The sequence below is a fragment of the Lithobates pipiens genome, unplaced genomic scaffold, assembly GCF_037356315.1.
Source record: "Lithobates pipiens isolate NorthernLeopardFrog02 unplaced genomic scaffold, aLitPip1_a1.2 Scaffold_22, whole genome shotgun sequence".
Lineage (NCBI taxonomy): Eukaryota > Metazoa > Chordata > Amphibia > Anura > Ranidae > Lithobates > Lithobates pipiens.
Genome location: NW_027507784.1, coordinates 12,356,732 through 12,384,063, shown reverse-complemented (window position 1 = coordinate 12,384,063; position 27,332 = coordinate 12,356,732). Strand labels below are relative to the sequence as shown.

Genomic DNA, 27,332 nt, shown 5'->3' with positions numbered 1-27,332 from the left:
AAACGATTTTTATTATTTGTAAGGTCAGAGTATAAAACAGTTAAGTGAAGGTACAGGTATAAAAGTATATGATAATAACAATAAATGTAGTACAGGAATATAACAAGGATTATGGTTGAATGAATAATAGAAAAGAATCTGTAAATTTGCACATTGTTGTATTATTGGCTATATGTAAGTGGTAGAGGTGGGAAGGGTTATATAGTAATTGATACTTGAATGTTGCGGCGGGGGGGTGGAAGATAGTAAAAAGCTGAGCCTAGGTTCCCCTTTTCTCACCCCATACCTCCCATTCTCTCAGGCCATTTTTTTCTGATACGGCACTGCGTTACTTTAACTGACAATTGCGCTGTAGTACGATGCTGTAGCCAAATAAAATGTATTTTCTTTCCCCCCCACAAATAGAGCTTTCTTTTGGTGGTATTTGATCACCTCTGCGGTTTTTTATTTTTCGCGCTATAAGCAAAAAAGGCCGTCAATTTTGAAAAAATATATTTTTTTAATTTCTGCTATAAAACATATCCAATAAAAAAAAAATCCAATTTCTTCATAAAAATTACTTATCACCACAAAATTCTACTTGGTCCTTTATTCTCTAAAAGGGGCGATACTGGGAGGTGGTTAGGGGGTGGAGCTAAGGGACGGTGCTCGGAGGTGGGTAGGGGGTGGAGCTAAGAGAAGGTGCTCAGAGGTGGGTAGGGGGCGGAGACAAAATGTGTTTTGGTAGGGGGGAGTACCTACACCTGGTCTCTGAGAAAAAAAGCCCTGGTTATAACAAATTCACTAATATAATCAGGTATATCAAACACGTTTTCAAATGTAAACTCCTTTCCCTGTCTAACTATATATATATATATACACACACACACTAGGTGCAGGAACTCTCCTCTCTCAAGTCACCGCCCCCTACCCACCTCCAAGTGCCGTTCCTTGTTTCCATCCCATACCCACCTCCCAGTACCGCCCCTTTTAGATACGATCAAGTAGCATTTTGTGGTGCTAAGTAATCTGTAAGGAATTTGGTAATCATAATAAGAAAAGCAGTAAAATAGATCCCTTGCAGCCAGCAACAATAGCCCCCTCAAGCAAAAATAGATCCCCCCAATAGTAGACACCCCCAACAATAATAGATGCCCCCCCCCCAACAACAATAGACCACTTGCAACAAAATATTGCCTCACAACAAAAAAACCCACCCCAGGAACAATAGACCCCACCAGCAACAAGAAATCTCCCAGAAGCCAGCAATTATAGACCTTCCAGCAGCCAGAAACAATAGACCCCTCCTCAACAGTAGGTCACCCCCAGCAACAATTGACTACTAGCAACATAATAACCCCCTCCCCCAGCAACAATAGACCCCCTCCCTCAACAATAAATCCCCCAAGCAACAATAGATCCCCCAGCAGCTGCCATTAATGGATCCTCCAGCAGCCAGCAACAATAGACCCCTCCCTCAACAGTAGATCCCTCCCAGCGACAATTGACCCACTAGCAACATAAGATGAGTGGGTCTTATGTCGCTAGTGGGCCAATTGTTGCTTGGGGGCAACAACAATTGACCCCCCCAGCAACAATAAATCCCCTGGCAGCTGGCATCATTGGACCCTTCAGCACACCCCGCTATCCCCTGCCACTGCATACATTTAGTGCTGGAGGTGACGAAACTGCGTTCTCCCGCGTTCCCCCAGGAAAAAAAGATACATATATATCATCATCGCAAAGTTTTATTCATTTTATTTTGGTATTGGTTGAGGTAAAAAAAAATTGTACCCAAGACATTTACTTAACTTTATTTTCCTCCACCTGTTACCCATTCTAAATGTATATATATGTCTATGTGTAGGACTTTCCATGTCTATGTGTAGGACTTTCCATGGCCATGTCTATGTGTAGAACTCTCCATGGCGATGTCTATGTGTAGGACTCTCCATGGCCGTGCCTATGTGTAGGACTTTCCATAGCCATGTCTATGTGTAGGACTTTCCATGGCCGTGCCTATGTGTAGGACTCTCCATAGCCATGTCTATGTGTAGGACTTTCCATAGCCATGTCTATGTGTAGGACTCTCCATGGCCATGTCTATGTGTAGGACTTTCCAATGGGCGTGTCTATGTGTAGGACTTTCCATAGCCATGTCTATGTGTAGGACTTTCCATAGCCATGTCTATGTGTAGGACTCTCCATGGCCATGTCTATGTGTAGGACTCTCCATGGCCATGTCTATGTGTAGGACTTTCCATGGCCATGTCTATGTGTAGGACTCTCCATGGCCATGTCTATGTGTAGGACTCTCCATAGCCATGTCTATGTGTAGGACTTTCCATGGCCATGTCTATGTGTAGGACTTTCCATGGCCATGTCTATGTGTAGGACTTTCCAATGGGCGTGTCTATGTGTAGGACTCTCCATGGCCGTGCCTATGTGTAGGACTTTCCATAGCCATGTCTATGTGTAGGACTTTCCATGGCCATGCCTATGTGTAGGACTCTCCATAGCCATGTCTATGTGTAGGACTTTCCATAGCCATGTCTATGTGTAGGACTCTCCATGGCCATGTCTATGTGTAGGACTTTCCAATGGGCGTGTCTATGTGTAGGACTTTCCATAGCCATGTCTATGTGTAGGACTTTCCATAGCCATGTCTATGTGTAGGACTCTCCATGGCCATGTCTATGTGTAGGACTCTCCATGGCCATGTCTATGTGTAGGACTTTCCATGGCCATGTCTATGTGTAGGACTCTCCATGGCCATGTCTATGTGTAGGACTCTCCATAGCCATGTCTATGTGTAGGACTTTCCATGGCCATGTCTATGTGTAGGACTTTCCATGGCCATGTCTATGTGTAGGACTTTCCAATGGGCGTGTCTATGTGTAGGACTTTCCATGGCCATGTCTATGTGTAGAACTCTCCATGGCCATGTCTTTGTGTAGGACTTTCCATGGCCATGTCTATGGGTTCACGTTTTGGTGGTGGTGTTGGCAGTGATATTCCATGGACTCGCCGTAGTCAGAGGTACAGTACTCTGTTGGATCCCAAACGCAACCAGTGATATGATGAGAAGAAGAAGGCCACAGATAATTAAGCCCAATATAACCAGACGATGGTATTTGATAAGTATTTCTCCAAAGCGCATGCACTGAAAAATAAGAAGAAATTCTTGTACTTGTATAATGAATATAAGCAAGTGATGCATGGCACATGATACATTATAATGCATTGTACAGTATGTCGGTGTTAGAACCAGGGGTGGGCAAAACTGATTTTCAGATTTATTGATAATTTGGTAGAATTTGGGGGAACCATTTCAGGGAAAAGTCATTGTAATCAAAGCAGAGGTAAAAGTCAAAGCCATTACATAGTTCCAAGATTACCTGTTGATCCTGCCATTAAAGCCCACCTTATAGAGCTTCCTGTGAGGGGGTGGCAATTATGCTGCTCTGCTTCTGAATTCAGTTCAGAGTTGTCACTCTCATGTAGGTGGTGCCTGACTGTACTAAAGTGGAATTTATAAATGTTGCAGGGGGTGTGGCTATCAGGTTGTCAATCAGCACCTGGCCACACCTAATCCCACCCACTGCTTTCTGGAGCTGCGGTGTCTGAGAGGGGGAACGTGTGAGACACAAATGAAGGAGGATTTCAGGAAAGGAAAAGATATTTGGGAAAAGGTAGATATGGAGTTACTGTTGACTGACTCCCTATGTAGTGCTACCCCCTAGTGGATACCCCTATTTATGCATAGCCAGGCAACATGCATTTCCAACTTTTATTCAAAGGCAGAAATCATGGGCTTGTTTTTGTTGTTTTATTAGGGGAAAACAACTTGGATGGGGAAGAGGGATTATGGGATGCCTAACTTGACTTGATAGAACAACTCAAGGACAGCTGCCTTCACTATATACACTGAAAAATGGCAAATCCTGGACTGTATTCCCTCTGGAACAATATCAGTCTCTCTGGAATTGGCAGTAAAAATTCCTCTTGTCGGAGTTCTGTGTCCCCTTAGTGGAATTTGGCAAAAGTCCCAAGCTTGGAGGAGCTCTATGCCCCCTCAACTAAAAATACCAGCCCACCTGGCTGCCTTGTAAGGTGACCTAGAGCAAGGGATTAGGTTTAGATATGACACTGTCCCTGTGAAAGCTTGCTGGATATTGCATCTGGCAGTCTTCTCCCTTTTTTTCCCTGTAGGTGTAAAGGTTCTCACTCTGTCCCTTGAATCCTGCTGCTTTGGATAAGACTGCACAGGCCTCCTGCTGTCAAGGTAGTCTCATGCTAGCCAGAGTATCTCCCAGATGAGACTGAGGGGTAGTGGAGATCCCTCTCTCCACCTTCTCTCCTTCCTCAGCTCCCAGCCTAGAGACAGAGTCCTCTCAGGTCTGGGGTCCCCTTCCAGGATCCATGACACAGCCCCAGCACTCCATCTTCCACCTGACCAAAGCACAACTATCCCAATTGGCCAAGCTCCACAATATTTATGGGCTGACCCAACCACCCTGACAGGTCTCCTGCTTGGGGATTGGTCAGATTCCCATGAATATGCAGATCTCAGCCTCCTCGCCTCCACAAAATAGCTTCTAGAATCTTCTCCAAGCTTCTAGAATCAAGTGGAGGTACCATAGGCCTGACCTGTAGATCCCTCCAGCCTGACATGGATCCTGAAGGGAAATTACACTAGTCCAATCCTGGTTGGGTTGGGGCAGGGGATGAAGTCACCCTTGTCAGAGAGGAACTGACCTCCTCCATGTAGCACACGGCAAGTGACCTGAGCCCCCTTGTCACATGGGCCTCAGGTGTTTATTGGACTGTCGGAGGCCTATCATCCTGTTACCACGGAGAAGATGTAAGACCTTTCAAAAGAAGGATCCCCAGCCATTGGTGGGTCATTGCTAATGGGGACCAGAAGAATGATGAGTGAAAGATTTATTACCTGCCATTCCTTCACAGTAGGCAGAAACAGAGTTCTGCCTGGGCTGTGGACTGTCAGCGGATATATACAAATATTGTCATGGTTATGCAGTGATCTTCCTGTGTTTGCTTACCTCCCCTCGTGTGTTCAGATTAAGAGGTCAACCACTTCCACCTGGTGGTTTTTATAACCTCTCCTCTAAGCATGGCTCCACACCAGGCCCTATCAGGGAGCCCTATATTAACCTGTGCACTGCAGGCTTTCAGTGCTGATCAACCATTGTGTATTCCTTTGTGTGTTTGGCTTCCTGTTTCCTGTCGTGTGCTCTTCTACTGTTTTCCGTTACCGACTTTGGCGTGTCTTTGACTATCCCTGTTTGCCTGTGATCCTGACCTTTTGGCGTGTCCCTGACTATTCTTGTCTGCTTGTGGCCCCGACCTTGGCTTTGTCCCTCACCATCCCTATCCTCCTGTTGCCTACGGTGGGTGTGAGCTGGGGGACCCTGGGGGTCGCAACCTGGAGCCAGTTGCAGCCAAGTCCATCCTCACCACTGGAGGCGCTGGTGAACACCTGCTGGCTCTTAGACTCCGCGCCCCAGGGAATCTTACGCTCTAACCCCGGTGGGATCTGTCCCCCGTCTGCAGCAGTCAGCCGTAGGGTCCACAACCTTGCGGTGCACTCCTGATCCCTACGGTGTGCATCTGTCACCTCGCCTCAAGGTGACCTGACAAATATTACGGCGCTCAGAAAGAAAAACACACCCGCCTACCGCATTTTTCAAAAATTAAAAAAAAACTGTATATACACAGTATTTAAAAGGTAATACTGAAATGAATGACAATACTGTAAGTATAATCAAACCAAAACAGTACACAAGGGGAAAGGAGAAAGAATTTTTCAAAATTCTTTTTCTAAAAAAGAAGAAATTGATTCTTCATTGGAGGGTAAAAAACTGTCCAAGCCCGGCAGTGGAAACTGAAACGGGTTCCCAATTGACAGAGTAGAAAAAGAAAAGAGGTGCCTCTGGGTGTAGACTGTAAATATTATATTTAATAGAAATGTGGTTAAAAAACACTCACATTGTAATCATGATAATCAGGTGATGTATTGATCCCATAAGAACGGAGGGGAGAAGAGCCTCAATGTGTAGTCATTCCAATCATTCACACTGGGGAGTCCTGTCAGGATGTGTCCGCTCCTGGTGGCTATGTTGGTATCCAAAACCGCCGGTGTTGACAGCACACATTCATCGGAGGCGTGGAACGCACGCGGGACTCCAGGCGAAGGGAGATGACATCACAGAGGGCGCAATCAGTGTGAATGATTGGAATGACTACACATTGAGGCTCTTCTCCCCTCCGTTCTTATGGGATCAATACATCACCTGATTATCATGATTACAATGTGAGTGTTTTTAACCACGTTTCTATTAAAGCGGGAGTCCGCCGTTTTTTGTTTTTTTTTAAAAGCCAGCAGCTACAATTACTGCAGCTGCTAACTTTTAAAATAAGGACACTTACCCGCCCAGCTCGCCCGCGATCTGGGCCAGCGAAGCCGATCTCTCGATCGTCTCTCGGGTGCTGCTGCCACCATCTTGGGTATGGGAATCAGGAAGTGGAGCCTTTCGGCGAGTCACGCTGCGCAATAAGGATGGTCCCCGCTGTCTCTGGGATCCGTGTGTTTCCCAGCAGGCAGATCATGTTTAATAGTTTGTTATAAAATTTTGCAAACAGGTCATTTTTCTCCTTCATTGAAATGCGCTGATGAGGCGGCACTGGTGGGCACTGATAGGCTGCACTGGTGGGCACTGATAGGCACGGTTAAGGTGGCACCGATAGGCACAGATAAGGCGGTACTGATAGGCACAGATAAGGCAGCACTGATGGGCACAGATAAGGTGGCACTGATGGATTGTGTGTTTCCCAGCAGGCAGCGGGGGGACTTTCGGAAAGGGGCGTAGATTCTGCGGAAAGGGGCGTAGATTCTGCGGATAGGGGCGTACCTTCTGCAGAATCTACACCGGAAGTGGGTGCAGATACCTGTACTGTACAGGTACCTGCACCCCCCTCCTCCCTGAAAGGTGCCAATTGTGGTGCCGGAGGGGGGGGGGAGGATTCCAATGAGCAGAAGGTCCACTTTAGGGTGGACCTCTGCTTTAAATATAATATTTACAGTCTTTACAGTTCTTTTTTCTACTGTGGACTGTCAGCGGCAGGTGTGTTTAGGAAACTACAAGTCCCATCATACCTCTGCCTGTGGGAGTCATGCTTGTAACTGTCAGCCTTGCAATGCCTCATGGGACTTGTAGTTTGTAGGGCCGCCAGTTTGAGACCCCCTGGTTTAGGCCTTAGTCAGCCTGGTTGTGAAGCAGCACCCCTAGTGGAGTGTGTGTGTGTGTGACTCAGTTACGGTTGGCCCTGCTTTCAAGGGCACACCTTGTATATTCTTCCGTACTTACCGGCAGTCTTCTATTGTGAGCTGCAACAAACAAAAACAGACAATTAGAAATCTGTATCACAGAATATTTAGGAATATAATGGCAAATGTCAGAATAACCACAATAACTAAATTCAGATGAATGTCTTCTATATAGAAAGCTGAATACTTGAGCGGACTGTTTTGCTATTGTCAGTAATTGTAGGCTAAATGGGGATAAACCAGATAATTGCTTAAATTGTTAGATAGATAAGCATGTCCCCTGACAGCGTTGTAGAGAAGGATCCTTGCTCTCTCTGTGTAAGCAGTGGTCTCTCTGCAAAGATCACCCCTGGTGAGTAAGAGCTACAGCTATCCAATAAGCAAAGCTCATGTTGCCTGCTGACTAAAGATCTCCAATATGTCAGGCCTCGCCCTTGAGCGAGGGTTTAGCACAGGGGGTAGGCAGCCTTGGCACTCCAGCTGTGGTGAAACAACAATTCCCATCATGCCCCCGCCTCTAGGAGTCATGCCTGTGATTGTCAGGGTCTTGCAATGTCTCATGGAACTTGTCGTTTTCAAAACAGCTGGAGGGCCGAGGTTGCCCACCCCCCTGGTTTAGCATCTAGGGAGGGACCAATTTTTTGTACTCAAGATGTGCCTGCTTTCCAAAAACAAAACGATGTTAAGACTTTGCACACCTTTTTGTTTTGAGGCCCCTAGAATGTATAATGATAATTTAACCACTTGCTTACCGGGCACTTAAACCCCCCTCCTGCCCAGACCAATTTTCAGCTTTCAGCGCTGATGCACTTTGAATGACAATTGCGCCGTCATACAACACTGTACCCAAATGACATTTTTATCATTTTTTTCCCACAAGTAGAGCTTTCTTTTGGTGGTATTTAATTACAGCTGGGAGTTTTATTTTTTGCTAAACAAACAAAAAAAGATGCAAAAAAAATGTCAAAATCATGTTTAATAGTTTGTTATAAAATTTTGCAAACGGGTCATTTTTCTCCTTCATTGAAATGCGCTGATGAGGCGGCACTGATAGGCGGCACTGGTGGGCACTGATAGGCTGCACTGGTGGGCACTGATAGGCACGGTTAAGGTGGCACCGATAGGCACAGATAAGGTCGGTACTGATAGGCACAGATAAGGCGGCACTGATGGGCAAAGATGGGCACAGATAAGATGGCACGGATGGGTGGCACGGATGGGCACGGATAGATACCACTGATAAATGGGACTGATGGGCACTGATAGGTGGCACTGATAGGTGGCTCTGATAGGTGGCACTGCTGGGCACTGATGGGCACTGGTAGATGACACTGATGGGCACGGATATGTGGCACTGGGGTGCAGCACTGTTGTTGAGGCAGATTGTGAGCACTGATAGGTGGCACTGTGGGAACTGATGGGTGGCACTATGGGCACTAAGGGGTGGTACTGATGGGTGGCACTTTTACTTTATTTAGGTGGCACTGGCAGGGGGCAGGTGGGCACTGATGACTTGGCCATGATCGGAACTGAAGTCCCTCTCACGGCCGCCGGTGATCGGCTTTTTTTTTCTCTCCTCGCGCTGTCAGCGCAAGGAGGAAAAATAGCCGATTACCGGCTGTGTTGTGATCACATGATCAGCTGTCATTGGCTGACAGCTGATCACGTGGTAAGAGGTCGGGATCGACCCCTTGCTCCGATCTGTGATCAGGCGAGTCTCACAGACTCGCTGATCACAGAGCGCGCCGCTCGTGCACGGGACGACGTCAATAGACGTCGTCCCGGCAAAGGAGGTCCGCACTGTAGCCATCATTCGGCTATAGCGCGGATCTCAAGCGGTTAAACTGCACATTTAATTGGGCTTTACATATGAAATTTCATTAATTAATATGGAGCAGCAAGCATGTAAAAATGTGCATTGATCTGAGATGATGACCCAATAAAGCCCCAATGACCGGTTGATTTTTCTTTACCTTTTATGATGTGTTTGATCTCTTTGAGATTCTTCTGGGAGTTTGGTGAATTTCTTTTATCGAGTGTGGAGCTGAATAGGAAGAAATCCCGGGCATATTGTCCAATGCTGGGCTGAGTCTCCAGAATCCGGTCCTTCTCCTCATCACTGGTATTTTCAAAATCGTCAATTACCACGATCACATTCTCCCTCCCTGGAAATGCGCAGTACATGATGATTACCACAATTGTACTTCATTCCCTGAACACAATTCATGGAGGTACAACAACAACGGGAGCGTCGCCAACACAATTCTCCATTCTCATGCAAGCACTTTTGCAAACACTAAGCGTCGAAAAGAACAAAAATTAGCCACTTTGAGCCTTCCATTAATTTGGATTGGGGCACCTAACCTCTGTTCATAATATTGAAGAAATGATTGGTATGGGAGTGCTAGGGATAGTCGCTCATGCTAGCCCTTTAACCACTTGCTTATTGGGCACTTAAACCCCCCTCCTGCCCAGACCAATTTTCAGCTTTCAGCGCTGATGCACTTTGAATGACAATTGCGCGGGCATACAACACTGTACCCAAATGACATTTTTATCATTTTTTTCCCACAAATAGAGCTTTCTTTTGGTGGTATTTAGTTACAGCTCGGAGTTTTATTTTTTGCTAAACAAACAAAAAAATGCAAAATAAAAAAATAAAAATAAATCGTTTAATAGTTTGTTATAAAATTTTGCAAACAGGTCATTTTTCTCCTTCATTGAAGTGCGCTGATGAGGCGGCACTGGTGGGCACTGATAGGCTGCACTGGTGGGCACTGATAGGCTGCACTGGTGGGCACTGATAGGCATAGTAAAGGCGGCACTAATAGGCACAGATAAGGCAGTACTGATGGGCACAGATAAGGCGGCACTGATGGGCAAAGATGGGCACAGATAAGATGGCACTGATGGGTGGCACTAAGGGGACCTGATAGGTACCACTGATAGATGGGCACTGATAGGTGGCACTGATAGGTGGCTCTGATAGGTGGCACTGCTGGGCACTGATGGGCGGCACTGATGGGCACTGGTAGATGACACTGATGGGCACGGATATGTGGCACTGGGGTGCAGCACCGTTGTTGAGGCAGATTGTGGGCACTGATGGGTGGCACTGTGGGCACTGATGGGTGGCACTATGGGCACTGATGGGTGGCACTGATCAGGGGTACTTTTTTATTACTGAGGTGGCACTGGCAGGGGGCAGGTGGGCACTGATAAGCTGGTCGTGATCGGGACTGATGTCCCGATCAAGGCCGCCGGTGATCGGCTCTTTTTTTTTCTCCTCGCGCTGTCAGCGCGAGGAGGAAAAATAGCCGATTACCGGCTCCGTTGTATCACATGATCAGCTGTCATTGGCTGACAGTTGATCACGTGGTAAGGGGTCGGGATCGACCCCTTGCTTCAATCCATGATCAGGCGAGTCTCATAGACTCGCTGATCACAGAGCGCGCCGCGCGCGCCCCTCAGGGGGCGCGCAGGCCGCTCGTGGACAGGACGACGTCAATAGACGTCGTCCCGGCAAAGGAGGTCCGCGCTGTAGCCGTCATTTGGCTATAGCGCGGATCCCTAGTGGTTAAGCAGTCTCAAACCAAAATGGTGGAAAGTGGACTATACCGGTACTTGACTGGTAAAGAAGGCAAAAAATAACATTTAAAATTTCATCTTGTTTAATAGACATATAGAAAAATAACAAACTTCATCCATTAAAATACAATTAAATGTACATCACAATAAGAGCGTCCTTGACGAATCCTCCACAAAGGGAGTTCGAACTTAATGGCGCACAGGGGTCTCCTCTACTAGTTTCGCGGGACAAACCGCTTCTTCAGGAGGATATCTATACAGAACATAGTAGATGATATATAAATAATTAACAAGCGAGAGCAAATTATCATAAAATGAATCATTGATATTGTAAAATACATCATATAATTGGAAAAAAGGAGGTCAGCTCACCCCGAATTCGAAAAGATGGATTGCAGACAAAAGGACCCCTATATATTCCCCCTACGGCGGACATGGGGGATTGGTTAAATGGCTCTAGTAAAAAAGGGGGGATTTTTTATATATTAGATTAGTTGATAATGAGGAAAAAATTAAAAAATTACCAAAAAGACTTATTGGTATGGGATTGATAAAGGCCATAGGATTGCGTCAAATTGGATATAGGCAATAAGGCTGAGTTGATAAGCCCAATACAATCAAGTCAGCAAGGGTAGGTTGCAGCAGATTGTATCTACAGGCAAAGAAGCAGCAATCACTATAACATACATCTATCCGATCCATATAGATAATAGCAGCATACATTAAGTCCATAAAAGGTAATTTACCTTGTAATAGAAGTTGCCACAAGTTGAGCCCCTAGAGAGACCTCATAGTCCAACAAATTAAGCCCCCAGAGAGACCGTATGACCTGCCCATCCAGCGGTCCAACCTCTGTTCATCCCAAAGAGTTGTCATTATTTGGCAACCTGCTTACATAACTGGATACGTTTAATGCTGATGTTTCGGAGCTGTAGACCATTGTTGTCCTGTACTTTCTAAGTGATAATGGGCATCTCCAAAGTTGGAAACAATCTCTCTTTCTTACAAAGTTCTTAGGTTGTTGGAAATTCTCTTTGCATCCCATCTGATGTCTTTCTTGTGTTGGGGACCACACTGGACTGGCTGGATAGGTCCATGGTCCTGAGTGGGTATTCGAGTGGGCAGAAGGAAGAAATGTCTTCCAGTGGGTAAGTGCCCAGTGATGGATGGTGGTGATGGGCCCTCTCGGGCATTGAGCTGCTGCCTTTTCTGTGCAACCTTAAGGTTGTTTCAGCATGTAGACTTAGATAAAAAGAAAAGAGCGCCAGGTGTCCAGAGAAATGTGACTAAAATATGGTTCATGGGTCTTTATTAAAAAATTTGCAACATATGCATCAAAATCCAGAAAGAGTGTAACGCCACTCAGACTGTTGATAAAGATTTATTTGTGGGTGCTGGCCACTGGCAATAGTAATTGAAGAAAAAGAAGATTGGTCGCACACGTTGGAAGGAACAACTTCTGTAGAATAGTTACTTTATTGTCAAGGTGCCAAAGGACGTAGACTGGACGTTACAGGAACATTGGTAGACCGGTTTCACGTGGATAACTCGTGTTTGTTCACAACAAATCGGAACAGAAGTTCTTCCTTCCATGGTGTGCGACCAATCTTCTTTTTCTTCAACATATGCATCAAGCCAACATGTTTCAGGGAATAGTTTCAGGGAATAGACTCCCCCTTCCTGTGTACTATTTGGTGGGAAATATTCCCATTAGTGGCTATGTTGGATCAAAGTTTCTGAATGGTGTGATGCCAGCTTTCTTTGTATAAGCAGCAAACTTCCAGAAACTTTGATCCAACTCAAAGATGAGAATCTTTCCCACCAAATAGTACGTAGAAACAGCACTGAAGAATGGGGGAGTCTATTCCCCAAAGACACATTGGCTTGATGTACATGTTGCTAATTTTTATTAAAGACCCATGAACTATATTTTAGAAGTCACATTTCTCTGAGACACCGGGCACTCCTTTCTTTTTATCTAAGTTAACATCTGATGTCTTTGGAAGTGAAGACTGGTGATTCACCACTGCAGCCAAGATCCAAGCAGAGCAGTCTTATTGCCAATCCTCATCATGACATCACTACGCTGCTAGTGTCATCAGGACCCTATAGGGATCCCCCACGAGTTTTCAAGGATCATCTGAAAGTAGACAAAGTAGGAGAAAGGCGGACAGATTTGGGGTAGGGCATACCAGAGGATGGGAGAGGCTCTGAAGAAGTCCTGGAGGTGAATATGGGATGAGGTGATGATGAGGGAGCTAGAGAGCAGGAGGTCTTGGGAGGTGCAAAGAGAACGATTAGGTGGGTATTTTTTTTTTTTTTATATAATTTAAATTTTATTAATTTTAAAAATCAAAAAAAATAACATAATATACAGACAGAAAGAAAAACTGTCCTATACAATCCAAGTATTTTCAACTTAAATTACGTTCTATTTTCTAACCCAATTAACCCCTATCCTCCCCCCTCCAATCCACCCCCTGTGCTGTTGGCCCACCATCCTCTACTTATTCTGCTAGTGCCTGGGTGTAATTTTCAGTCTTTTTGAATGATCTCCACTTTTCCCATGTTGCCCAGTATCTATTAATTTGATTATTTTCCATTTTAATTAAATATTCCATATTGTTAGTAAATTTGATTCTTTGTATCCAATCTCTTATTGGAGGCTTTTTGACTTGTAACCAGTTTTTAGGTATCAAAGCTTTTGATGCATTGAGTAAAAAGGGTTTCAATTTTATTTTTTTTCTCTTTTGATCTATTTTTTGTTTTATAATTTGGTTACTATTTTCTTGATCTACCCCATAAAACAGACATTCCCTGGGACAATATGGTATTTTTTCCCCTGTTATTTTTTCTATGTAATCTAATATTTTATACCAGTAATTCTTTATCTCTGGACATTCCCACCATATATGATATGTTGTTCCGGGTAGTTTACATTCTCTCCAGCACTGTGTAGATCTAGAGGGGTCTATTCTGTGTATTCTATCTGGTGTCATGTGCCATCTCATCATACACTTGTAATTAACTTCCACAGACGTTGTGTCCGATACATATCTATGCACTGCCTCCATCATCTGTGTCTCGTCTACTTTTATACTCATATCCTGTTCCCATTTTGCTATGGCTGGAATACATTCTCTTATCTCTATATCTGATAGAATTTCGTATACTCTTGACATACAGTGCTTTACCTTTACCTTGGAATTACAGAGTTTTTCTATTGGTGTTAAAGTATTCTCGTCCCTTATAGGTTTTGGAATTGAATTAAAAAAATGCTGAAGCTGTAGGTATTCCCATTGTTTTAGATTTTGCCATCCGTACTTCTTTATTATTTCTTGTTTTGACATTAAGTGCCCTCCACAGGTGATATCTTTTAATTGTGCATTTTTCATTTGTTTACCTAATTGTGTGCCCCTTTCTGGAAAAAAAAAAATCTGTGCCCTCTAATGGAATTAGTGGGGAATTATATACCCATTTATTTCTCCCATATAGTGCATCCCTTAATTTAAGTGTCGTTAAAGTGATTTCATGTGCCTTATTGCTATCTAAATTTTGGCGGGATCCAAATATTTTTTTGTAATTGTGTACCTATAAGTGATTCTTCCATTTTTACCCACCTCTTTGTTGTGCCCACGTTAGCCCACTCCACCAACCTTGCCAAAGTAATTGCAAGATAATATCTATAAGTGTCTGGTAGTGCCATCCCCCCGTTTTTTTTTTTTTTCTAGTTAATATATTATAATTTATCCTAGACTTTTTATTTTGCCATATAAAATTAAAAAAAAGTGTTTTTAGTACTTTAAAAAAACTATTTGGAATATTAATCAGAAGCATTTGAAGTTTGTAGGTGATTTTAGGTAAAACCACCATTTACAGCATATTAATTCTACCCATCCATGAGGTTGATCCCTTTTTTATTTTCCTTAATACTGTTTTAATTTCATTTACTAGTGGAATATAATTAGCCTGATATAATTCCTGGGCCATTTTTGTTATTTTTATACCTAAGTATGTTATTTCTTTTTCTTCCCATGTAAAGGGAAGTTCCTGCTGTAATATCTTTTCTTCTTTATTATCTAGGCCTATGTTCAATATGACTGTTTTTATGGGATTTATTTTAAAATTTGAGAGAGCACCGTATTCCTTTATTTCTTTTATTACATTGGGCAAGGACAAACGTGGGTTTGTTATATATAGGAGTATGTCGTCCACATATGCCGCCACTTTATGATTTTCTCCCCCCATCTTAACCCCCCCTATATTCACGTTCACACGGATCTTTGCCAATAATGGCTCCAGAGCGATTCCATACAAAAGGGGGGAAAGCGGACATCCCTGTCTTGTTCCGTTTAGCATTTCAAAAGCGGACGACATACTCCCATTTACTCCTATTCTAGCTGTTGGTTGTGTGTATAAGTTGTTTATCCATTTCAGCATCTTTGGACCCAAACCTATTTTGCGAAGAGTTTCTGTCATGAAACACCAATCTACTCTATCGAATGCCTTCTCGGCGTCAATCGATACTAATACCATTGGGGGCTTATTCTCCTTATCTTCACCTATAAGTAGCAAAGTTCTCAAGCTATTGTCTCGTCCCTCCCTCCCTGGGACAAATCCTACCTGATCCCCATTAATTAATTCCGGCATCAACTTTTTTATTCTGGTTGCTAATACCTTCGCATATAATTTTGTGTCCACGTTTAACAACGCTATGGGCCGGTAATTAGAACAAATGGATTTATCCTTGCCTGGTTTTGGTATAACAACTATATTCGCCAATAGCGATTCTTGCCTCATACTCTCTTCCTCTCCCAGATTATTCCAATATTTACATAGCTCTGGTATCAATAGCTGCCGGAATTTCTTATAATACCTAATTGTAAAGCCATCTGGGCCTGGGCTTTTCCCATTTGATGTTTCCTTTATTGCTTTGTGTATTTCTTCTAAGGTAATAGGCTTGTCCAGGCTTATGGCCATTTCTTCTGTTATTCTAGGTAGGTCTATTTCTCTTAGATAATCTAGGATTTTGACTTTCCTATTCTCCTTCTGTTCTTTTGTCTCGGTACTTCTAATTGTATATAAGGCACTATAGTATGTTTTAAAAGCCTGTGCTATCTCTGATGTTTTAAATTTCAGTTCTCCGTGTTCATCTTTAATCTTTTCTATATAATTTGAGGGGTTTTTTTTCCCGCGCTAACCTGGCCAACTGTTTCCCTGTCTTATTTCCCCACAGGTATCTTTCTTTAGCTACGTTTTTAAACACTTTTCTTCTCTCCTGTTCTATCGCATCATTTAATTGTGCACGCTTTTGGATAATCTCCTTATGTGTATTTTTGTCTAGTTGTTTCTTATGTTTTTGTTCTAACTCCTGGAGTTCTTTTTTTAAGTTATTGAATCTCATTTCACTTTCTCTTTTTTTTCCTGCACCTATAGAGATTAATTTGCCTCGGATTAGGGCTTTATGTGCTTCCCATAGGGTTGCTTTAGAGACTTCTGTTGTATCGTTTACTTTAAAATATTGTTCGATTTCTGTTTTTATACTGATCTCAGTTTCCTCATTCTCAATTAGAGCCTCATTGAGTCTCCAGGTCCCTTTTCTATGCTCTATTTCACCCTGTCTAATTTTGACTATCACCGGGGTGTGGTCTGATAGAGTGATGCTTCCTATCTGTGTTATTATTACAATTTCCAGTATTTCTTGATCTAATAGTATATAGTCCAGTCTCGCGTACATGTCGTGTACCGTGGAATAATACGTATAGTCCTTTAAACCCAGGTTACCTATTCTCCATACATCTACCAGCTGTTGTGTATGTAATTTTCTTTTTAATATTTTATGTTGTTTAATTTCTTGGGGGAGAACATTTGACGTACTATCTAATTCCGGATTCATAGTGAAGTTTAGATCTCCAGCTAATATCACTTGGCCTTCCTTATAGCTCTCTATAATATTCAAAATCCCATTCAAATATTTTTTCGGGGCCTTATTGGGACAATAAATATTAACTAATGTGTATTTCTTTTTTAATATGCTCCCATTTAAAAGCAAAAACCTCCCCTCTGGGTCTACCTTCATCCCTTCTAGAGACCATCTGACATTGTTTGCTATTCCAATAGCTACCCCCCTGGATCCCCTTATCGGGGAGTCTGCATAATACCAGGTCGAAAACCTTCTTGTATCCAGCCGGATATTGGTGTCCAGGGGTAAATGTGTTTCCTGTAAGAAAACAATGTCCACCGAATATCCCTCCAACTCTTTCAAGATGTTATACCTTTTTTTGGGAGAAATCATTCCTCTCACATTGTATGTTGCTATTTTAAGTTCTACCATCCGTCAGGCCTGTATACTCTTTCATTTCATTTACTGGATTCGGGTCAACAGCATTTCCCACCCTTAATTCCCACCCCCCTCCCTTCCCCCTCGTTAGATGTAATTGTGACGCTATGGTCTGGGATTTCTTGTTAGGAACCTCCTTGTTCCATTTGTCCCTAGCTCCTAGGGTGGAATTCTGTTCGGCCGCGTCGCCAACCATCTCGCCCAGTACTTGCGAGATGATTACCCAACATGCCAGGTGGATTCTCTCCTCCCCCCATTTCCCGTTTCCGCCCGACCCCCCCACCTCCTCCCCCCCCACACCAGGGGGAAGGGAGGAAGATGGGGCCATAAAGAAGGGGAAACTGCCCCAAGGGACTTGGCCAGAGCAGTCCCCACTCCCCTCCGACCATAATTACTTATCCCCGTCCCCTCTCCCTTACGTGAGAGGGAAGGGGGACGAGTCCCCCTAGCTATCTCCCCCCCCCTCTGTCCCCCATTCCCTATTTAGACCCCTGGTATCGGAATATCCAATTTTTTACAAAATTCCGTTATGTCTTCAACATATCTCAATCTTACTGTCTGACCATTCTTTCTGCCTATCAGGCACGCTGGGAAACCCCAATTATATTGAACCCCATTCTCAGTCAACACCCCTAATAACGGTTTTAATTCTCTTCTTCTCCTTAGAGTGTCTGGGGATAAATCCTGGAACATCTGTATGGTCTTCCCTTCATATTCTATTGGTGCTTTTACTCTGATGTTCCTCCAAATTTGGTATTTATCTTCTTCGTTTTGAAAACACACTATTATGTCCCTTGGCGTGTCCCGTGGCAAATCCTTTGGTTTCCTTATTCTATAAACTTTTTCAATATTTATTGAATTTGTTATTTCCTTATTCAACAATGGATTACATATCTTGTTTATTATAACTGTTAGATCTTCTCGCTGAAAGGTGTCCGGGACTCCACGTATTCTTATGTTTTTCTTTCTGTCCCTATTTTCCTGTTCCTCTACTTTATATGCTTGTTCTTGGTGAGCTTTTTTTAGTGATACTATTTCTACCTCTAAGTTCTTTATTATGTTTGCTTCTCTTTCCGTTTTTTTTTTCCATATTTTCTACTCGTTCCAATATATGGGCGAGGTTCTTATGTGGTCTTTCCATTTCCATTTTCATAGAATTTTCCAGGTCAACAAACATAGAGCTTATTTCTTTTTTTGTAGGCAAGGGTGAAGATAGGGGGTTCTCATGTTGAGTTGGGTACGTCTGTGTACCTTCTGTCTCATACTCTATTTCTAGTGGTTGCTCTATCTCCACCTCTGACGGTCCTTCTTGATCCTGTAGGGAATTATTTTGTGCTTGCTGCTTTCTCTTCTCCCTATCCCTTTTATCCTTTTCCTTTTTATCCTTATCTGCCTGGGAACTTCTTGTTTGTTGTTGTTTTTCTGTTTGTTGTTTCTCGGTTCCCCCAGATTGTGTAACATATTTGTTCATTGGACCGGGGCTTACCACCAGGCTCCGCCGGGGAGATTTGGAAATGGCTCCTGACTTCGGTGTCTTACCCTTCATTTGACTACTTGCTTCTTAGTCCAACCAATACCTTTTACTCCAGGACAAGAGGTATATTCCAAGTTTACTATATCTGATTTTATTATAAATGTTTCTCCCTTTTCCTGGTTTCAGTCGCCTACTAGGGCGGAGAAGAGAAAAAAATAAATAAATAAATAAATAAATCCTTTTCCTTCCCTCTTTCCTTTCCCTTTGTTTCGCTATAAAAAGTCAATATTCAGGGGTAGTATGAACAAGCACAAAATGTTCAAACGCTATTGTTCAGTATACAGAGTCCCTCTTCAGCTGTATAACCCCCTTACTCTCTGCAGTGCGTTTACTCCTCTGAAGAACGTTACCATGTGTCTACGTTATTGTACCAACCAGCGTTAAAAAAAAAAAAAAAAAAAAAAAAAAAGGGAAAAAAGGAAAAAGGAGTCCAACAAACAGAAGAGCAAAATCTTTCCTTTTCTGGTAGACTGTATATTTTTTTTTTCCATTTTAAAAAGTACAGATAGTCACCATCAATATGCTCCTTCCTTTTTTTGTTCCTTTATCCCCTTTCCTTCCCCTTGCCCGTTACTTTACCATATTTTTGTAGGCCTTGACTGCTGCAAGTCTGCTTGATACATCAGTTGCCAGAGTCAAAATATACTGTAACACTATATATTTATTTTCTAACGCCAAAGTCTCTTCGGGTTTTTTTTATATTAATATTAAGGCGTAATATGTTTTTTTTTTCCGTTCAATAACAGCGGCTTATAACAGCGACCTGTTTAAAGGACAACCCTCTGCCATTTTTCTCCTCCACCATCATCATATTCATGGGTCTATGGCTTAATAGGGCTTCTGACGGTTATTTTCAAGGGTTCCCAAAGGGTTTTCCAGTCTTTTCAAACAAGAAAATTTTTTGTATCATAAATCCACATACCAATCCGTCCAGGTTCCCTCAGGGTCTTTCTCCAGGCTTCCTCCGCTGAGTCTATTGCTGCACCAGCATAGATACTTCTTTTAAAGCTTTAACGTCTCTCTCTAAATCTGCTGAGCTGCAGTCCTCATGGCGCCATTACTTCGTCCACCAGCAGAGGGTGCGTGGAGCCGTCGTTTGTCTCCGGGGCTCCGAGGATCTCCAAACTTACTCGAGACCTCCTCCTCTCCCGGGAGACCTCATCCTCACCTGAGAGCCTCGTTCACTTGGCCGGAACGACACGAACGGCGACCGCAACGGTCGCTCGGATCTCTCACAGACACCAGGGGAAGATCAAGGCATGAGGGATACCATGAGTCACGGAGGGGAGCAGGACGAGGGGGATACGCCGCTTCATGCATGCCGAAGCCGGCTACAAGCGGGCGGGATGGGGCAGGACGGCTAGATTACCGCCATGGGAGGAGTGCCGATCCACACCTGCACATGCTAGGTGTGAGCACACCGCCGCACGAGACTCCTCCCCCTCAATGAGCCACGATGACAGCCAGAATTCTTTGATTAGGTGGGTATTTTGAGACTAGGCTAGTGATGTAGCTGGGGGCTGAGTTATGGAAAGCTTTGTAAGTTATTGTTATTATTTTGAATTTAATTAGTTGGTTGAGTGACAGCCAATTAGTGATTGTCAGAAAGGGGTAGCAGACCAATATTATTTGCTTTCTGATATAAAACACATCCAAAAAAAAATGGTAAAAAACGTAATTTCACAATAAGCGTATGGGATATATTCTATAGCGGGACTGAGATATTACAGCGGACAAATGGACACTAACTGACACATTGGACACTTTTTGGTAACTAGTGACATTGTACTGGCTAGGAAGGGGTTAAACATCTAGGGTGATCAAGTGGGTTAACTGTGTGCCTTGTGAGGTGCTTTTACTAAGGGATAGAGATGAGTTTGATGGAGACATAATCCATCCCTCCCCCTCCCCCCCCCCCCCCCCCCCCCATCAGAACAGAGATCTTCCTTGTTTAAATAAACAGAGCTTTGTAATGAGTCTCTACCTGACGATTGACAAGTGCTGGCGGACATCAAGTGCCCGGCACCCGCAGATCGGCTTTTGCTGTGAATAATCATAGCATGCGCCCCCTGCAGGCGGAAGGGTCAGATCACGCATATATACGTGATTCGGCACACAGTTGCCACTCTGCAGCAGTCAGCAAGTGGTTAAAAACCTTTCCTAGATTTTTCCTTGTTTTTGCCAAGACTACAGGAACACTTTAATTCGCCGAATGTACTCTCACCTAGTAATCTTGATAAGGCCTCCAACTCCTCGTCATACAGAGAGTCCCCCACATCGGTGACATTCACCCTTCCTCTGTTCTTGGTGTGGTAGAGAACAGCGAACGAGCAATGACGGGCATTGCGAATGTAGTCACAGGGGATGAAGACCGGACGGACATCTTTCGCCAATGAGGAGTCCAGGAGGAAAGCAATCAGCCAATCATAGCAATCCCGGTGATCTCTGGAGAAGATTCCAACTGAAGACTTCTGAAACATCCTCTGTCTGCTCCACAGAGACTCCCTGAAACCCAGAAGTGGATGTTATTTAATAACAGAGTCCATAAGAGATGGTGAAGGAGAAGACAGAAGGACAAGACTGTGGGATGTCTTTTTATAAAAGATTGAATGTGGTGCAGGAGACTATAGCTCAGGGTTTCCAGTGGTGCATCTTCCTGCTGTCATTATATAATGTGAGTCAGTTTTAATGCTGTATACACACGGCCGGAATTTCCGATGTAAACAGTCCAATGGGAGCCTTTCATTGGATTTTCCGACCGTATGTATGCCCATCTGGTCTTTTTCTGTTGGCTTTTCCGACGGACTTTAGCTTGAGAGGCTGTTCTTAATTTTTCCAACAGAAAACCTTTGTATTGGATTTTTCCGATCGTGTGTATGCAATTCCAAAACGCAAATTTCTAATGCATGCTCAGAAACAATTCGCTTTTATAGTGCCGTCGAACGTGTTTGTATGTCGCAGTGTAATTGACTGTCGGAATTTGGTGTGACCCTGTGTAGGCAGGACAGTTTGAGCAAAATTCCGTCTGAATTCCGATGGGAAAACCATCAGAGCTTTTTCCGATCGTGTGTACGAGGCATTAGTATCTATTTCTCAGTCTGTGAAATCCGTGCACAAAATTTGAGGCAATAACTCCCATAGAAGGTTACATTTGGATATGTACAGGAAAGCGAGTAATTCACAGTTTCACTAGAGCTAATTCCCTTGTGATTCTTACTGGGCAACTTCCAGGTAAAAAAGAGGTGTCCCTGATACGTCTAGTAATCTCTAACCAGATGTCGGTCCATCAGATTTTTTACAGTGATTGTTTTTTAGCCAGTATAATGGCTTCCTAGAAAATCAGGGAAATATACAGTATATAGACTTGCTGGTCTATTGGTGATCTTCCCTTTTGGTGACCTCAAAATACATTCCCTATTCCCCCCTATAGATCTGACCTCTCACTGATAGGACTCTGGTAATATTATTATTGTTATTAGTTACTAAACTTTGTTCATTGTTATTACTATATCTGTTCTATATGTACTAGGGACCATTTTCCCTGATGATGTGGACCATTGTCACTGATGATGTGGACTATTGTCACTTATGATGTGGACCATTGTCTTTAGGGATGTGGACCATTGTCACTGATGATGTGGACCATTGTCACTAGTAATGTAGACCATTGTCACTAGTGATGTGGACCATTGTCACGTATGATGTGGACCATTGTCATTAGGGATGTGGACCATTGTCACTGATGATGTGGACCATTGTCACTAGCGATGTAGACCATTGACACTAGTGATGTGGACCATTGTCACTAGGGAGGTGGACCGTTGTCACTAGGGATGTGGACCGTTGTCACTGATGATGTGAACCATTGTCACTTATGATGTGGACCATTGTCACTAGGGATGTGGACCATTGTCACTGATGATGTGGACCATTGTCACTAGTGATATGGACCATTGTCACTGATGATGTGGACCATTGTCACTAGGGATGTGGACCATTGTCACTAGGGATGTGGACCATTGTCACTGATGATGTGGACAATTGTCTCTAGTGATGTGGACCATTGTCACTAGGGATGTGGACCATTGTCACTAGTGATGTGGACCATTGTCACTAGTGATGTGGACAACTGTCACTAGGGATGTGGACGATTGCCACTAGTGATGTGGACCATTGTCACTAGTGATGTAGAACATTGTCACTGATGATGTGGACCATTGTCACTAGGGATGAGCCGGACATCCCCCGGTTCAGTTCGCACCAGAACCTGCGAACGGACCGAAAATTTGCACAAACTTTAGAACCCCATTAAAGTCTATGGGACTCGAACGTTCAAATTCAAAAGTGCTAATTTTAAAGGCCAATACGCAAGTTATTGTCATAAAAAGGATTTGGGGACCCCGGCTCCCGCCCCAGGTGACATGAATCAATGCAAAAAAAACTTTTAAAAACTGCCATTTTTTAGGGAGCACTGTTTTTAACCACTTCCAACCCGGCCAATGCATATATACGGCCGGGTGGGAGCCGTCTACTTCTGATAGGATGTTCAGGAACGTCCTTCAGAAGGAGCGGGATCGGACAAAGTGCCACACATGCTCAGATTCAATTAGGAGACCAAAGCTATTGGCTACTAGCCTGAACGTAGTCCCGTTCTAACCAATGAACGTCATCATGTTCTGAACGATTGGATTTTCCAACAACTTTGTCCTACCATGTGTAGGCAACACCAGTTTCAGACAAAATCTGTCCGAAAAAATCGGACGGATTTTGTTGTCGGAATGTCCGACCGTGTGTACAAGTACTTGCAGGAGAGAATTTCCCTTCATAGGGGTAGATTTCATCTCACTTCCTGTTGTCTCCTTCCATTTGCAAGTAGGAGATGTTTGTAAGTTGGATGTTTGAAAGAAGGGGCCTGCCCTATATGCTCTGCAGAAATTTGGGCCTAAGGTGTTGGTGTTGCCTAGTGCCTAGTCGCACAGGTACTCATTGATGGCCCTCTGCTGCGTGTGCAGCCGCTGCAGCATGGCCAACGTTGAGTTCCACCTGGTGAGCATGTCACAGGTAAAGCGGTTCTTGGGCAGGTTCAATTCCTTTTGGAGCTCAGCCAGCCAAGCACTGGCATTAAATGATCGGCGGAAATGCACACAGACTTTCCTGGTCTGCCTCAGGACATCCTGTAAGCCCGGATACCTGCCCCACCAAGTTAAGCACGTGAGCCACACAGGGCACATGGGTCAGTTGTTCCTGTCGGAGGCCGGAGAGGAGGTTGGTGCCATTGTCGCAAACCACCATTCCTGGCTTAAGCTGGCATGGCGTTAACCACCTCTCAGCCTGCCCCTGCAGAGCTGACAGAATATCTGCCCCAGTGTGGCTCCTGTCCCCCAAGCACACCAGCGCAAAAATGGCATGGCATATTTTTGCCTGCGTACTTGCGTAGCGCCTACGGAGCATCCCTGGTTCCTAGGACAAAGCACAGGAAGAGGCCATGGAGGAAGAAGAAGAGGAGGGGGTGGAGTAGAGAGGTGTGTCACAACCAGTAGTAGCATTTTGGAGGCGTGGTGGTGGAACAACCTCCAACACTACTGCACCTTGTCCTACATCCTTCCCATCTGCCAGAAGAGTCACCCAATGCGCCGTGAAAGACAGGTAACATCCCTGTCCATGCCTGCTGGACCATGAGTCAGCGGTAATATGCACCTTACAGCTGACCGCCCTGTCCAGCGAGGCAAGGACATTGCCTTCCACATGCCGGTAGAGAGCCGGAATCGCCTTCCGTGAGAAAAAGTGGCGTTTGGGAACCTGCCACTGAGGAACCGCACATTGTACAAACTCACGGAAGGGGGCCGAGTCTACCAACTGAAAAGGTAGCAGTTGAAGTGCTAGCAATTTAGCCAAGCTAGCATTCAACCGTTGGGCATGTGGATGGCTGGGAGTGAACTTCTTTTGACGGTCCAGCAGCTGGGGCAGGGAAATTTGCCTGCTATAATCGGACATCGGTGTACTGCTAGCAGAGTGCCCGGAAGCACTTGGCTGTGACACACCTAATTCTACACCTTCATTCCTCTCAGAGCAGGTTTCAGAGAGGACTGAAGGTCTAGTGGGGTTGGAGATCCCAGCTGATGAGGAGAAAGGAGAGGTCCGCTTTGTTCTTTGGTGTGGGTCTTTGAGGTACGCTTGCCAACGAGTTGCATGGCAGGTCAACATATGTCTGGTCAAGCATGTGCTGCCCAAGTGGCTGATGTTTTGGCCCTGCAAGATACGCTTGAGACATATGTTGCAAATAGCAGCGGTGCGATCTGATGCACTCGTCTCAAAAAAGGCCCACACCAAAGAACTTTTAGAATAAGGCGCAGAGGCAGCGCCCACAGACAGAGCTCTGCGGTGTGATTCAGTCGGTGTGCTGCCCCTAAGCTGGCCCCTGGAGGGCATCTTGCCTTGTTGGAGATGTGCCTCCTCCTCTCTCCTATCAGGCACCCACGTGGAGTCAGTGCCCTCATCATCCCCTCCCTCCTCATCACTGGAGCAAACCTGGCAGTATGCTGCAGCTTGTGGAACATGACTGCCAGATTGCTGTCCTTCTTGAGCATCCCCTCTCTCTGCGCTCACGCTACCGCCTTCCTCTAGCTGGGTATCATCATCAGAGCCTTCAAAACGCTGGGCATCCTCCTGGAGCATGTACCCAACACTGTGCTCAAACAGTTCGGGGGACTCCTCAGGAGGACGTGGTGGGTCTAGAGAAGGAGTAACTGATGCCATTGAGATGAGGGAAGAGGCCGCGTTGGCAGCTGCTTTGCCAGTACCCTGAGCCTGGGTGAGAGAGGATGAAGAGGGCTTGGTCATCCACTCTACCAAGTCTTCAGCATGTTGCGGCTCAACACGTTCAGCTGCCGAAAATAAGGACAAGCATACCCATGGCCACGTGCTGATGAGCATGCACTACGTCCACGACCAGCGCTAGGGCTGCCACCTTTTCTTCAAGCCAATCCCAACCCCGGTCTAGGACACCTTTTGGGTACCCCAAGTCGAGTAGTAATGCGGTGAGCATAGCATGCTGCAGCGAACAGTGGGTGTGGCCAAATTGCTCTTGCTGACGTCATAACCCTGCCCCCTCCCCACTGATGCGAACCTGCCCCCAGGCAGGTGCCCGCAGCTCGCGGACGGCAAGTGTGGTTACTTGGGGAGCCACAGCCCGGTCTGAATATCGTGTCCGGGTTTCAGTCCGCCTGAAACCCAGGCTCAAGATTCAAAACCTGGACTGTTATGTTGAATCCCGGACAGGTGGCAACCCTAGCCTGCGCGAGCCACTGAACAAGAACTATTCACGCAGCGCTGCCAACCTGCTGCAGTAAATGTACGCAAGCTGGTCGGCAAGTGGTTAAGTAGAGTGTGGGGAGGATGAGGACAGCTGTCTGGTTTTTATCGCCATACTCATCTGATTTTGATAGATTTCTTTACTTTCTGTGGTCACCAGGACAGGAAGTGAAGTGGAATGTCCACAGCAGGGTCTCAGGTGGCAATGAAAATACTAAAGAACGTTCTAAGTACCATAACCAAAACTAAAAACCAGTTTTGTCTGGATTTTTCTTACCCCCCCCAGGAGACATTCCTATAGCCTGCTCATTACCTGTCCACCACGGGTCGGGTTCTGTATTCTCTCTGGGTTGATGGCTTTTCCTCTTACTTTCCAGAGATGATGACTTTTTGTATCCGCCGTCTTTAATCAGAAAGTGAAAGCAGATCATATTCGCATTATAGAAGAAACCATCTCCCAGGTATTCCTCCTATGACTGTACATTCTATTCCATCCTCCAATCACAGCACACGTTTACTGGCATTTAGAGGCTGAAAAGAAAAGAATGTGGCTGGTCCTGTTCCCTCCCAGAAATAGTCATATTTCCTTTATGTAAAGGAACACAATGGCTGCAGCCGCCGTCTCATCAATGCCTATGAGGAATGTTTTAGTATAGCTCATGGAGTGCATTTAAAGGGTATGTACACCCCAACAACGAGCTTCTCGTGTTTCCTCCCTCTTGGTCTATTACAATTTACACTCACCGCCCACTTATTTAGGTACACCTGTTTAATTGCTCGGTAATGCTAATTGCTAATCAGCCAATCACATGGCAGCCACTCAATCGCATTAAGGCATCTAGACGTGGTGAAGACGACTTGCTGAAGTTCAAATCGACCATCAGGATGGGGAAGAAAGGGGTATTTATCCCCTAAAAGCGGAGTAACTCAAATAACCACTCGTTACACCCAAAGGTATGCAGAATACCATCTCTGAACACACAACACATTAAACCTTGAAGCAGATGGGCTACAACAGCAGAAGGCCACACAGAGTGCCACTCTTGTCACCTAAGAACAGGAAACTGAGGCTACAATTGGCACAGGATCACCAAAATTGGACAATAGAAGATTGGAAAAACATTGCCTGGTCTGATGAGTCTGTATTTCAGCTGCAACATTCAGATGGTGGGGTCAGAATTTGGCGCATGGATCCATCCTGCCTTGTATCACCGGTTCAGGCTGGTTGTGGG

At 44.7% G+C, this 27,332-nt stretch overlaps 1 protein-coding gene across 2 annotated transcripts; it reads right to left on the bottom strand.

Annotated features, from left to right (window-relative positions):
- Positions 1-1,721: 1,721 nt before the first annotated feature.
- LOC144000388 (uncharacterized) lies at positions 1,722-26,590 on the bottom strand. Of its 2 annotated transcripts, XM_077494196.1 has the most exons (5): positions 26,414-26,580; positions 21,014-21,294; positions 9,301-9,492; positions 7,368-7,387; positions 1,722-3,142 (listed from the first exon to the last, which is right to left on the bottom strand). In XM_077494196.1, the coding sequence occupies exons 2-5, from the start codon at positions 21,267-21,269 to the stop codon at positions 2,963-2,965; spliced, it is 648 nt and encodes a 215-aa protein (XP_077350322.1). In that variant the 5' UTR covers positions 21,270-21,294; positions 26,414-26,580; the 3' UTR covers positions 1,722-2,962. The 2 variants fall into 2 exon arrangements, with proteins under 2 accessions (XP_077350322.1, XP_077350323.1); XM_077494197.1 differs by lacking the exon at positions 21,014-21,294 and having other exon boundaries at positions 26,414-26,590.
- Positions 26,591-27,332: the final 742 nt, after the last annotated feature.